Raw genomic sequence first — 15893 nt, forward strand, 5'->3', positions numbered from 1 at the left:
ACAAAAACAATATACACAAGGCAATGAAACACACAGCCATCCAAACATATGAAACGAAATACTCAATGAATAAGTAGTGTTGTTGTTGTTGCTTATATCAAAGCATGAAAAAAATTGTCTTTTTTATGAAATTTTCAGAGGTTGTCTCGGATTTTTGCTCATATCTCCGGTATTTATAATATACAAAAATATACAAAAAATTCAGATCAATATCATTTACAGATCCAAAAATATACGTTTTTTAATTTAAAAATTCAAAAAATTTTAGATTTTTGCCGTTTTTTGCCAAAAATGTGTCTTAACTCTTTTATTAATAAAATAAAATTTTCTTTAAGAACATATAACAATTTTATAGTTTTCTAAAAGGTATCTTTACGCAGAACGCTTTGGCGTAAAAAACTTGTCCTATTTTTTGAAAATGTTGCCACTGCGTCCTTCCGAATATGACCTATTTTTTATCAAAACTTCAACTTTGGGCGACATGTTCTAAAATCCCAAAGCTGGGATCAGAAAACTGAAAGCAGTTTTGGAAACCTCAATATGTTTTCTATTTACTCCAAAAGTATTTTCCCAGCCCTGAAAGAAATGTGGACCCTATGGGCAAAAAATTAAAAAATCCCATTTTTGGGATTTTCATTCCTATTTTTGGGAATTGCGGGATGCCCTTTGACCTTTTCAATTTTTTTTTTGCATTTTCTTATTTGAAATGACAAATTTGATAAGCGTTGAAAATTTCATTGAGTTTTGTTCATAAATAAAGATTTTGTCATATATTACATATTTGTTTAATTTCTAAAACTATGATTTATATCAAAATTTTAATAGGGTCGCAGATAGCTACAACAATTTAGTCCATATTTATCCCTTAATATCATTTTTTAGTTAGATATGGAAATTCTCGACCCTTTACAAAAAATTTCAAGCCAATATCTCAATTACATTCAAAAATATGTTCATTTAAACCTGTGTCTTTTAATTTCATCTTTTTCATATTTTAGTATTAAGTATGACAGAACATATTTAAATCTTATATTTACCTATTTTCTATTTGTTTGCTTATCCTTATAATTGAAAGCCATATCCTTGAAATGAAACAGCCATCCAAACATATGAAACGAAATACTCAATGAATAAGCAGTGTTGTTGTTGCTTATATGAAAAGCATGAAAAAATTGTCTTTTTTATGAAATTTTCAGAGCTTGTCTCGGATTTTTGCTCATATCTCCGGTATTTATGGACCGATTTTGCTGATTTTAAATAGCGATCTTCTCGAAAGCATGTCTAACAGAATTACTGAAAATTTGAATCTTGCCGTTATCTGGGGTCTTCTAAAAACTGATTTCAACAAACACACAGACGGACAGACAGACAGACGGACATAGCTTAACTCCGCTACCTATAAGGATCCCGAATATATATACTTTATGGGGTCGGAAAATTATATAATAGAAATTACAAACGGAATGACAAACTTATATATACCCTTCTCACGAATGTGAAGGGTAAAAAAATATAAAACAGATATCAATTGCACTTAATGCGGAATGTATCCGGTATTTTAAGCCTTCAAATATATCACGATTTCTTTTGGTTCTAATATTGAATATTGGCAAAATTTTAAGGCTTGTTTGACATTTTTTTATCAATTCTTCTTCACAAGCGGCTACTGTGTTTCCATCAATAAAAAAGCTTCGCTGAGATTCTCGTATGCCACAGTGGGGCAGAAAGGAAATTTTTTGGAAATAAATCTGGCATTTCTAAACGGCTGATCCGATCGGTATAAAATTTGGCGTGAGCGTAGCCAAGGAGTATTCGAGTTTAAGTTTCGAAGATGAACCCTGCAGATGCCACAGGGACGGCGCTGTGGCGGCTCAAAGTAGGGTACCTACGACATGTAAAATTTTTAAACTCGTGCCATTTTTTTGTTTTTCACCCAAATACAAAGATTTTTATATTTTGTGAAAGCACTCGACGAGATCTTGAAAAAACATGCTTGGACATACTACTTATCTCTTATAATATCCGAGTTATAGGCATTTAAAAATTTAGTGATACAAAATTTACCATACCTTGGTCCGCCTTTTTTTGAATACCGGGCGTAATTTTGGACCAAATGGACTCAATTTTTTCTTGTTAGTTAGACAAAATTTCCAATAATATACAAAAAATTTCAGATCAATATCATTTATAGATCCAAAAATATACGTTTTTTAATTTAAAAATTCAAAAAATTTTATATTTTTGCCGTTTTTTGCCAAAAATGTGTCTTAACTCTTTTATTAAGAACATATAACAATTCTTTCTTTAAGAACATATAACAATTTTATAGTTTTCTAAAAGGTATCTTTACGCAGAACGCTTTGGCGTAAAAAACTTGTCCTATTTTTTGAAAATGTTGCCACTGTGTCCTTCCGAATATGACCTATTTTTTATTAAAACTTCAACTTTGGGCGACATGTTCTAAAATCCCAAAGCTGGGATCAGAAAACTGAAAGCAGTTTTGGAAACCTCAATATGTTTTCTATTTACTCCAAAAGTATTTTCCCAGCCCTGAAAGAAATGTGGACCCTATGGGCAAAATAGTAAAAAATCCCATTTTTGGGATTTTCATTCCTATTTTTGGGAATTGCGGGATGCCCTTTGACCTTTTCAATTTTTTTTTGCATTTTCTTATTTGAAATGACAAATTTAACAAGCGTTGAAAATTTCATTGAGTTTTGTTCATAAATAAAGATTTTGTCATATATTACATATTTGTTTAATTTCTAAAACTATGATTTATATCAAAATTTTAATAGGGTCGCAGATAGCTACAACAATTTAGTCCATATGCCCTTTGACCTTTTCAATTTTTTTTTGCATTTTCTTATTTGAAATGACAAATTTAACAAGCGTTGAAAATTTCATTGAGTTTTGTTCATAAATAAAGATTTTGTCATATATTACATATTTGTTTAATTTCTAAAACTATGATTTATATCAAAATTTTAATAGGGTCGCAGATAGCTACAACAATTTAGTCCATATTTATCCCTTAATATCATTTTTTAGTTAGATATGGAAATTCTCAACCCTTTACAAAAAATTTTAAGCCAATATCTCAATTACATTCAAAAATATGTTCATTTAAACCTGTGTCCTTTAATTTCATCTTTTTCATATTTTAGTATTAAGTATGACAGAACATACATTTGGTGTTGAATAAAATATTTGGACAATTTTTAAAAATTATTTAGTTAATTATTTTATTAAACATTGTATATACAATAAAAAAAATATAATTTTATTATGAGCCACGCACAACAACACCTAAATCACCCCACACAAACCACCTTTCCCGCCCACCGAAACATAAAGCACAATTTAATACAATATCATCAACCTACCAATATCTTACAACCTACTTATATAGTTAATTCCTAACACTACTTATTTTCTATAAAATAATCTGTCATATCGTTATACATATCCAGAAGGTAATATAAGTCCTTTAAATCTTCCTTGTTTTGAGATGATAGAGTTTCATAACAAATCCATCTTTTTCGCATAGTTGAAAGAACAGGATCAGAAGATAGAAGTAAACTATTAAAAATATCTTCATTCTGTGATTGCCTGGAGCATTTTCTTGAGCTGAATAGTTGAACATGCTTAAAATCTCGATTCCTCGCTTCCTGGGCTTCTTCTGTTAACTCTCCAAGTGGAAGAATATTCGATTCGATTATTATTTGACCATGACACAATACTTTGTGTACTGTTGGTGTTAGTTCCCTCCATGGATACAGAGATACAAGTAGTTTAGAAATTTCAGATGTATATTCCCCAAATCGATTTCCATTAATTTTATGTTTACTATTCAGTGCCATTAAAATAGTGTTAACTCTTCGAAGCAACTCCTTGTCGATTCCAGTTATTTTTGAAGTAATTTCAAAATCACGAAAAAACCTTCTCGCCGTATTACCGTCATTTGTTCTACCGCAACTTGGAAGTGGTTTGTCGATGTTTAATCCCATCTGAACTTTAAATTCTTCTTGGATTCTGCTTTTTTCCGCAGCTCTCAGTTCTTTCAATTCTTCATTATTTTTTGTTAATTTAGTAAGATTCTCTAGCACACTTCTATATTTGAGGTCGTATGCTATGTGTAAAAAGTAATCCAAAAATCGTATTCTGGCATGAAGTGGTGAAATTCCGAAAGACAGGACTTCTTCATTAATACTTCTGCTTTTGTTTATATTTGAGAATTGCGACTTTTTCTCATTACATATTGAGCATCTCCAGAAGGAAGAAGTTTCTGTTATGGCATTGCTGACCTTTCCATCAATCATTGTTAAGCTTAGCTGATATGATACGTTAATAGAGAATTCCTTTATTTTTATGCAAATGGGCTCCAGTGCATTTATTTCATCTTTTAAATATTCCACTAAATCTTTTGTTGTTTTCTTTGACTCCTTTATATATTCAAATCCAATGGGTCTACAAAAATTTTTTGAACCCGGAGTTGTATTGATCCATATATCTTCAAATGAATTTCCGATGCTTGACGATGATGGATTAAGGGAATATGAACGAATTCGTAATGGCACTAATGATGACATAAATACACTTTTGTAGTCTGCTAATGTCCGACTTCCACAAGCTTGTTTGTATTCTGGAAGTGCTGATAAACCGTCACATCCCCACTTACACATTAAGACAACATCTCAGTTATGAATTGTCCTTAGTTGGTCTTCTGAAAAGTCTGACACAATTCTTGATGCTGTGTTTTCGAGCAAAGATGATATATCAATACAAGCTTCCACATCATTAACAGCAATAGGTGATGGTAGGATAGTTTGTTTTTTTCCTGGATCGCCTTGTATGATGGTAATATATTGTGTCCTTTTTCATGCAGAGCTTTCCTTAATATTTGGTACTTATTTCGACTGAGACCCAGTTCCAACATAAGCGCTATTGCTTCCTCTTCAGTAAAATTTTATTGTGATGTTGGAGTTGGTATACTTTCCACAATTCGCTTAAGTCGTTTTGGTGATGCATTAGGAAGAATAGTTGCAACATGTACGACATCCATAGGTTGGTTTTCCTTTTTCAGCATTTCGTTAAATGTATCAGCAATTTCCTCATTTGAGATTGAAACAATTTTTGTGTGACCATCTTTTTTTTTGACCTTGAACATAAGTCTTCGTATGACTTGCAAGGCGCTCCTGTTGATGTGTTGTAAGTTGAGATTTCCGTAGTAGTTTCCATCCAACTACAAAATTTTAATCGAAATTTCTTTTGATTTCCATCCACAGACTTACTTTTTACATCAAAAAGTTTTCAATTTTTGATATGCCTGTTTTGTCTACTTTTCTACTATATGTAGTTTTTATATAATTTGAAATGTCTTCAATTCTTTCTGGCCCTTTTGAAGATACACTCCATAAAACGGAACACAACTCTTCGTACTTTAATGTAATCTTCATTGTAGATTTATTAAATATGGTACTTAAAATCTAAGAAGTTTACTTATATACCAATTCTTGTCATTTCCGATACAGGTATTCCAAAGAAAAATATTACGAATTGTCTACCTATTAACATTTAGGACTATATTACTATAACCTGTAATTCAGTCATTGATATTTCTTATTAGTGAATGAATCGAAATTATCATTACCTGTATATTTTTACCTACATGATCATAAACGAAACAGAGCGAAATGATCTGTCGAAAAAATTTAGGTAAAAAATAGTTATAAATTTTTTAAAATTTAAGCATAATAGGACCTTTCAATTATAAGAATAAGCAAAGAAATAGAAAATAGGTAAATATAAGATTTAAATATGTTCTGTCATAGTTAATACTAAAATATAAAAAAAAAATGATATTAAGGGATAAATATGGACTAAATTGTTGTAGCTATCTGCGACCCTATTAAAATTTTGATATAAATCATAGTTTTAGAAATTAAACAAATATGTATATATGACAAAATCTTTATTTATGAACAAAACTCAATGAAAATGAAAAGGTCAAAGGGCATCCCGCAATTCCCAAAAATAGGAATGAAAATCCCAAAAATGGGATTTTTTACTTTTTTGCCCATAGGGTCCACATTTCTTTCAGGGCTGGGAAAATACTTTTGGAGTAAATAGAAAACATATTGAGGTTTCCAAAACTGCTTTCAGTTTTCTGATCCCAGCTTTGGGATTTTAGAACATGTCGCCCAAAGTTGAAGTTTTGATAAAAAATAGGTCATATTCGGAAGGACGCAGTGGCAACATTTTCAAAAAATAGGACAAGTTTACGCCAAAGCTTTCTGCGTAAAGATACCTTTTTGAAAACTATAAAATTGTTATATGTTCTTAAAGAAAATTTTATTTTATTAATAAAAGAGTTAAGACACATTTTTGGCAAAAAACGGCAAAAATCTAAAATTTTTTGAATTTTTAAATTAAAAAACGTATATTTTTGGATCTATAAATGATATTGATCTGAAGTTTTTTGTATATTATTGGAAATTTTGTTGTCTAACTAACAAGAGTCCATTTGGTCCAAAATTACGCCCGGTATTCAAAAAACGGCGGACCAAGGTATGGTAAATTTTGTATCACTAAATTTTTAAATGCCTATAACTCGGATATTATAAGAGATAAGTAGTATGTATAAAAATCTTTGTATTTGGGTGAAAAACAAAAGAATGGCACGAGTTTAAAAATTTTACATGTCGTAGGTACCCTACTTTGAGCCGCCACAGCGCCGTCCCTGGGGCATCTGCAGGGTTCATCTTCAAAACTCGAATACTCCTTAGCTACGCTCACGCCAAATTTTATCCCGATCGGATCAGCCGTTTAGAAATGCCAGATTTATTTCCATAAAATTTACATTCTGCCCCACTGTGGTATGGTAAATGTAGTACATATTTTGCCCCATTTGAAACATACGTTTTTGTTGATGGCACCAAAAGACTATGTAAAAAAATACCAAAACAAATAATAGTAAAATTATGTTTAAAGTGATTTTTGGATAAAATATTTAAACACTTACTTTTACTTACGTTATCCATTTGCGTAATATTTTGGAATAAATGTTTACAAGATTTGTCCTTTATGCGATTTGTCATTTACGGAGTCAATTTTTAAATAGAAATGAATGGATACATTCTGCTTTTGGATATACATAACTGATGAAAATCTTTATGTACCTACAAGAAACAAACAAATAGACAATGGCAATAATTGTAAACATTTCTTGTTGAGATTTAATGAATAACTTATCAATTTATAATCCAATGGCTTTCTATACTGTGATCATTTATTAAATATGTCAGAAGTACATATCGCACAGTGGTATAGGAAAAAAAAAAAAGAGGGAAATAATTCGGTAACTTCTAAACGGTTAATCCGATTTTAATGAAATTTGGTATGCACAAAGAGGAGGTGTTGTCGAGTTTAGGTTTTGAATTTGGACCTTATAGGCCAAGGCCCGGCGAGGGGTCCTCAAATTAGGACACCTCGGCTATGTTAAATTTTTAAAACGATCCTATTTCTTCATTTGAGTTCCGATTTAAAAAAAATTTCGTACATAGAATCTCCTCATCGAGCACTATAAAAAATGTAAACGTAGCAGTAAATTATCTCCTATAGTTAGGAGATATTCGCATTTGAAAATTACAATTTTAAAATTTTTACCGTCCTTACTTTAGTTTTTTGATAATAGCGGGTCCAAATATTCCCGATTTTCACCATTTTTTTTTTATTCGCTTAACAACAAGTTTATATATCAAGCAGTGAAAGAATTCTGTAAAAATCATGACTGAGTCCAAAGTTATAGGCATTTTAATTTAAAAAATTCAAAAAAGGCGATTTTTTGCCATTTTTTTTGGGAAAAAAGTATCTTTTTCTTTTTAAGTTATCTAAAAAGTTTCTAAGAAGATGTATATAGAATTTATACTTTTTGGAAAGCTGACTTTTTACGATTAATCTTTTATTCTTTATCCCTAAAAAATTAACAAGTATTTATTTTATATAAAAATAGTCTTTATTTATTTTTTTTTTTTTATAAATTAATATAATTTTGTAAAATAATCGGTATCACAGTAGTCCACATCTAAAAGATAAAGTAAATCTTTAAATTCATGAATATTTTCAAATGTTAACGTTGTGTATCAAATCCAACGTTTCCTTATAGTAGATAAAACAGGATCAAAAGATAGAATCAGATTATTAAAAATATCTTCATTTTGAGACTGCCTAGAACACTTCCTTGAGCTAAACTGATGAATATGCTTAAAGTCTCTATTCCTCGATTCTTGGGGTTCTTCTGTAAGCTCTCTTAAAGGCAGAATATTATGTTCTATGATGACCTTTCCATGACATAATATCTTGTGAACTGTAGGTGTCATTTCTTTCCAGGGATATAATTCCAAAAGTAATTTAGTAACTTTTGTAGAATACTCTCCAAATTTTGTTGCGTTCACTTTATGCTTGCTATTTATCGCCATTAGAATAATATTGACCTTTTGCAGTAAATCCATATTAATTCCGGTTATTTCGGAAGTAGTTTCAAAATGTTTGAAAAAACGTCTAGCGGTATTACCATCGTTTGTGCTTCCATATCCTGTGAGTGGTTTATCAATATTTAATCCCATCCGCTTTTTAAATTCCTCTTGAATTCTTCTTTTCTCACTGGCTCTCATTTCCATTAACTCCTTATTGTTATTTGCACTTTTGTTTGCATTTTCCGGTATGCTTCTGTACTTTAAATCATATGCTAAATGTAGAAAATGTTCCAGAAATCGTATGCGAGCATATAGGGGGGATATTCCAAATTGTAATGTTTCCTCATTTATTGACCTTTGCTTGGAAATATTCGAAAATTCTGATTTTTTATCACCACATATGTAGCAGTACCAAGTAGATGATGTTCCTGTAATGGCATTTCCAACTTTCCCATTAATCATTGTAAGTTTTAAATTATAGGACATGTTAAACGAATAATTTTCTATTTCGATTGTTATAGGTTCCAAGTTTTTAATTTCTGCTTCAATACGATTTATCAAATCTTGCGTTGTTGTTTTGGATTCCTTTATATACTCAAAGCTTATTGGCCTACAAAAAGCTTTGGATCCTGGAGTCGAATTCTTCCAAATATCATCGAAACTGGTTGATGGAGAATCGCTGTCAGCATACTTTCGAATTCTTAATGGAACTAGCGATGCCATAAGTACACTTTTATACTCAGAAGATGATTCATTGTGTTGATTTGTTTATATTCCGAGAGTGCTGATAATCCATCACATCCCCACTTACAAATGAGTTGAAGATCACAAGAATTAATTTTTTTAAGTTGGTCTGAAGAAAAGTCAGAAGCAATCCTTAAAGCAGTATTTTCGAGTAGAGCGTCGAGTCCAATAACAGCCTTCCGATCAGTTATTTCAATAGGAGATGGTATAATGCTTTTCTTCTTTTCATTTATTTTGTCATATACAGTTACTCACAAAAATAAGTATACAGAAATACTGACGATTTGTTTTATTTAAAAAAAAAGATATTATTTTTTCAAAAAACAAAAAAGTAACACATTTATTTATTAAAAACAATTATGATAATTATTATTCACTACTTTTTTTCTTCATATTTTGGTTCTTTGAGTTCTCATTTAAGCTGAAGTTAAAAAGGTGCAAAATTTACGTCACAAAAGTAAGTATACAGATCATTTCAGTATATATTTGGTTTAATGATATCAAAATTTATGAAAATTTTACTTGTATTAATATAATTACTTTTTAATAAAATATTTTCTACACAATAACTTGGAAAAAATCTACTTTTAGTTCCGAAATCTTGAAATTTGGGCCGATTGGCTCCGGAATTAAGTAGTAGAACAGTTTTTTCTCATTTCTACGATTTTTTTTCCACTTTAGACCCCGAATTTTGGATCTGGTGGTCATTGAACCCTCCAAATGATGCATTGGAAATAGAATTTTGAAAAGAGTTGTTATTTCGAAATTAATGCGATATGCATGGATTTGGCCATTTTGAACACAGTACGTTCTTAAATAACCGAAATTTAACTCCGATTTCTTAAGACTTACAACATAAACTTTAAAATTTGGATAACTCTATATATTTCCTTTAATTTAAACAGGTTTTCCAAATACTCCGATTTCCAAAGCATACAATAATACTACCAATCATATATTGATATGCTCGATACAATAACCATGTTTTATGGATCGGACATTTTATTTGTTCTAGCAACAAATTAAGATGTATCCGTGTTCAAAATTGTTCAATTCGTATTCATACCACCAATTGAGCCTGATTTAATATAAAAATCGTACTATTTTGGACAATAATCAATTTCAGAACCGATATGTAGTGTAAGTTATTGACATGGTCACCATTTGACGATTATTGGTAGTATTTAGGAGTGTGTAATGGATGATTGGAACCAAAAAAATTGTTTTAATTAATGGATACTAGTACAAATATTATTAATATCGCATTTTAAGATATAAATTTTAGGAAATCGCCGTTAAATATCGAATATGAACGCTATACTATGTTAAAAACGGCAATGTTCCGCAATGGATTGCAATTATTGTAAAGAAAAAATTAATTTAAAAGTTAAAATGTCGTCTTCCAATGCATCATAATGAACAATCGAGGGATATTATTGAATACCCGATCCAAAACTCAGGGGGTTTAAATAGTCAGATGTTCTTAAATAGGAAAAAATGCTGCTATAAATAATATTCAGATCAATTACCAAAAATTTCAATTTTTCGGAACAAAAAGTGAATTTTTTCTATGTTATAGTGTACAGAATTTTTTATTATAAAATAGTTACATTCAAACAGGTAAAATTTTCATGTATTTTGTTAATATCATTAAGCCAAATACATATTGAAATTATATGTATACTTACTTTTGTGACGTAAATTTTGCACCTATTTAACTACATCTTAAATGAGAACTCAAGTAACCAAAATAACCCGGAAGAAAGTAGTGAATAATAAATATCTTAATTGTTTTTAATTAATAAATGTGTTACTTTTTTGATTTTTGAAAAAATAATATCCTTTTTTAAATAAAACCAATTGTCAGTATTTCTGTATACTTATTTTTGAGATTAAGTGTACATCATACATCCACTCCTTTTTCAGATAGCGCCTTTCTTAACGTTATGTAGTTATCACGACTTAATCCCAGCTGCAACATAAGCGCAATAGCTTCTTCCTCAGTGAACGTTGTATCAGATGATGGTGTGGGTATACTCTTTACAATTCTTTTCAGTCGTCTTGGTGATGCGGTTGGAAGAATATTTGCAATTTTTATGGCATCCAAAGGCTGTTTTTCTTTTCTTAACATTGCTTTAAAAGTGTCCGAAACTTCTTCGTTAGATAAGGTTTCTAGTGAAGTTGATAACCTTTTCCTCTTTGATTTTGAGCTCAAATCCTCATACTGCTTACAGGGAGCACCAACAGTTGATACGCAAATAGGAACTTCTACACATTCATCCAGCCAATCAGAAAATTTCGATCGAAATTTAGCAATGGAATAACTAACACTCTTCAGTTTTATATCAACTGATTTTATAAAATTTTCAATTTTACATATATCAGTTTTATCCACTTTATTTTTATGTGCTGTTTCAATATATTTCAATAAGATGTTGACTTTTTCTTGAAAAGGATCTGAAGAGTGTTCAAATAAAATGGAGCACAAATCATTTTTTTAGTACGATCGCCATGGTTAGAAAATTACAAATAATAAACCTGTCTTATATATTAATTACAGGTACTTAAATTAAATTATTTTTTAAAGGGTTATGATATTCTACCTAATATATCTAACGTTTCCTTATGTAATGAATTTTTCCTCAATAGGTCACTTTAATAAGCTACCTATTAAAGTGACCTATAGGGGTAAAAATCATTACAGTTTAAAAAATAATACCTGAACATTTTTTAATATATGTAACAAATTTAAGAGTTAACCTTATGGATGAAAATAATAGTGCTAGGTAAATTTTCTAAAAGATGTTGAGTTTTCCCTAATTAATTTGTCAGAAAGGTAATTTTGTCTATTTTTCAAAACTTAAAAAAAAATTAAAAAATGTTTTTTATTCAGTTTTTGCGAAGATATAAAATTTTCAAATTGCAATAAAAATTTTATTTATGAATAGTTTTTGATGAAATTTTACAGTTAGGTAGATTTTTTTACTCAAAATCCAAAATTAAGTAAAAATTTCGAATTTTCTTATTAGAAATTCCGGAATTCCCAAAAAAGTTTTAAAAAATCCCAAAAATGGGATTTTTTGGTTTTTTGTCTATTATATCCATACCAGGGGCGGGGTTATCGAAACCCGTTACAAAATGATTAAGAACATATTGGGTCATATAAAACAGTTCACTATAATTTGATATCGACTATGCGATTTGAGAATTTTTGCTCAAAATTGAATTTTCCATAAAAAATAGGGTTTTTTGGATAGACCTGGTCCCCTCGGTATCAAAAATGTTTAGGTTTTGTTTCATTTATCGTATTTTATGTAAAGTCAGCTTTCCAAAAAGTATAAATTCTATATACATCTTCTTACAAACTTTTTAGATAACTTAAAAAGAAAAAGATACTTTTTTCTCAAAAAAATGGCAAAAAATCGCCTTTTTTAATTTTTTAAATTAAAATGCCTATAACTTTGGACTCAGTCATGATTTTTACAGAATTCTTTCACTGCTTGATATATAAACTTGTTGTTAAGCGAATAAAAAAAAATTGCGAAAATCGGGAATATTTGGACCCGCTATTATCAAAAAACTAAAGTAAGGACGATAAAAATTTTAACATTTTAATTTTCAAATGCGAATATCTCCTAAACTATAAGAGATAATTTAAAAATTTAACATAGCCGAGGTGTCCTAATTTGAGGACCCCCCGCCAGGCCCCTGGTTGGCCTATAAGGTCCAAAAACTCGACAACACCTCCTCTTTGTGCATACCAAATTTCATTAAAATCGGATTAACCGTTTAGAAGTTACCGATTTATTTCCCTCTTTTTTTTTCCTATACCACTGTGCATCGTGTAGTCGACAATTTTTGTGGCACTCCAATGGCTTTTAACTTTGGCTTAACTTTATATTAAATTATTATTTATATAAGCACAATATTTATACGTTTACATTTATTTATATTTTGTTCAATAAAATTTTCTTTTAATTTAATTTTATTTTAATATATTTATTTGACAACACAAGCACTTTAAAGGGAACCACAATTTGCAATAATATAAACTAGTTTTCGTTACACATTTTCAACTATTCTGCCTAATTTTTTCTTGTATATTGCGATATATTTATACATACCTTTAGCTATATTGAAAAAATATCTTCAATTTTAACAAAGTGATTTAGTTAAAATTAAAAAAGCAATTTAGTTAAAATTAACGAAATTTCTTCATAGCCACAGCCCTATTTCATTATTTCTCTCTTCTTTGTATTTTATTTTATCTGTTTTTTGCAAAATTGTATTCATATCAACGATATATTCTTCAAATTTACACCCTTCAAGGGAGTAAAATTAACTATTTTAGATGTAGATTTGAATAATTGTGATTTTACTATTTTACCACTGTTTTAACAAAATTTCTGTTGATTTAACAAAATTTTGGATGTAAATATAAAGATATTTATTCAAATCAACGGATTAAATCGACAAAATTTTTTAACAAAAAATAAATTACTAAACATGAAGAAAAATCGTTTATATGAATAAAATTTCTGTAGATTTGAATAAAAAACCTGTACCACCAGGCTATTAAGAGTTAAAGCTCCTGATGGAGATGCACTATCTGATAAAACTAAAAATATTCAATGGACCCGTCCAAGTTGCCGAATAATTGGTATTGAATTTTACAATTTCTTCAAAAGTTATAAAACCGAGTTTGAAGAAATTAGGAAAGAATTTTACAAGGAAAATTGACTAAATATGGTGAATTTTTCTCTAAATTCACTAATTTAGATAATTTTGCTTCCTCTCCAAAAACTAAACGCAAACGAACTGTTAAGGCATCAACAACTTCTCCTAAAGATTCTAATGTTGCAGCTCCTAATAAGCTTGCCGTTACACAACCCTCAAATCTAAACCAAACTCCAAATTTTGGTCAAAATCAAATTCCAACTTTAGATTTTCCAAATCAAATCAATGTTACTCGAATATTGCAACTTACGCTAACGTTGTATCTGATCTAACCGCTAACTTAGCTCCATCCTGTTCGTATCCTCCCGTATCTCCTTCGCAATGGTAGTCAATGAATAAAATTCCATCTAATGATCAAATACCCAATAAAAGCTATTTCTCAAAGAAAAACGATATTTGCAACCCGTTTTGCTCAAGATATAACGGTCAACAATGTCCATATTAGAAAAAAACTTGGTACGGAAGTATATAATGATATCCAAATATATAAGATAAATGCCCGTAACAGAGCAGGTTCCTGAAACAATTTTTGACCGAGTCAAATTTTTGATCAAAGATACAATTGTTCGTCAATTTACCAAATTGAAGTCATTTATCCTACAAAGCTTTGACATTGAGCAAAACATCATAGTCCTTACTGAAACATGGCTCCGATATACATAAACTTGAGAAGAAAATGCACAATTCTGAAATAATGTGCAGTAAATTCCAATTTTATAGATGTGACAGAGTTGGAAAGGAAAGGTGGCGGAGTTTTGATTGCAGTATCAACACTTTTTCCTTCTGAAGAAATAATCCTTAATGAAGTCCAAGATATTAAATACATGGCAACGTGTGTTAAAACTAAATTTAGGACTATCTTTATCACTTGCTCATACATTCCTCCTGCTTCAAGTATCGACATATATGAACGTCACTCTACAGCGATAAAACTCGTTGTAAAACTATCTACACCTGACGACATAATTATTGTTTTAGGAGACTTTAATATTCTCACTTATACACATGCAATACAAATATTCTCAGCATAAAAACAAACTATACACAAAACAAAAACAATTTAATTCAGTTGCTCTCTTTATGAAAAGATACACAGAGAATATTTCCAAAAGCCATTACAATACTTCTTATAGAAAGATTTATTAGACATATAATTATTCATAATTATAATTATATTTGTATTTTCATTTGTTCAAGCAATTAATCGCCTAAATTGTATCGATTACATACATACAAACATTACATACATACTAGAGCCCTGCATGAGTGACTTAAATAATAAATTAAAACATTTGATTTTTTTCAAACACTGTGTTTGACTCACTCATTGTTTTATGAATGAAATGAATAGTATATTTGAAAATAAGGAATGTTAGTCAATACTCAATTCAAACGAAACAAGTAATGAGAGTGTTTGTGTGATTCAATTCAAGTAGTATACAGTGAGTGAATCGAGTGAAAGCAAAACAATTTTTAAGTTCGACAAATTAACAGATTTTTTGAATATTACTTCGAATTTTCGAACTTAATTTCGAATAGTCGAAGATAATATAGTAGCGTCATCAACTGTACTTAACACTGCCAAATTTCAGCCAATTTGGTCCACGGAAACTGGTTTTATCAGCTTTAAATTTTTTTCGAACATGAGTTCGAATTTTCGAAAAATTTTTTTTTATGTGTTGTTTCTAGATAACGTGTGAGTAGTTTGAGTTAAAATTTTACTTGTATTTTGTTTTTGTTACAATAACAAAATACAAGTAAAATTTGTGCTCAAACTACTCGCTCGTTATCTAGAAACAACACATTAGTTTTTTGGACTCAAAGAATAATTTAAAAGCATAAAAAATTTTTCGAACATAACTTCGAATTTTCGAACTTAATTTCAAATATTCGAACATAATATTATCTTGTCATCAATTGTACTCAAGACTACCA

At 29.7% G+C, this 15893-nt stretch overlaps 1 protein-coding gene across 1 annotated transcript in view; it reads left to right on the plus strand.

The window, feature by feature from the left end:
• LOC119599869 overlaps nt 1-14230 on the plus strand; it is a 277552-nt gene extending 263322 nt beyond the window's left edge. The window contains exon 7 of the mRNA XM_037949780.1: nt 14001-14230. Coding sequence (XP_037805708.1) covers nt 14001-14230 — 230 coding nt within the window. The remainder of the gene's footprint in view (nt 1-14000) is intronic.
• Nucleotides 14231-15893: the final 1663 nt, after the last annotated feature.

This window comes from Lucilia sericata, unplaced genomic scaffold, assembly GCF_015586225.1.
Source record: "Lucilia sericata isolate MDLA Ls3-8-SP2 unplaced genomic scaffold, ASM1558622v1 Contig000094F_arrow, whole genome shotgun sequence".
NCBI lineage: Eukaryota > Metazoa > Arthropoda > Insecta > Diptera > Calliphoridae > Lucilia > Lucilia sericata.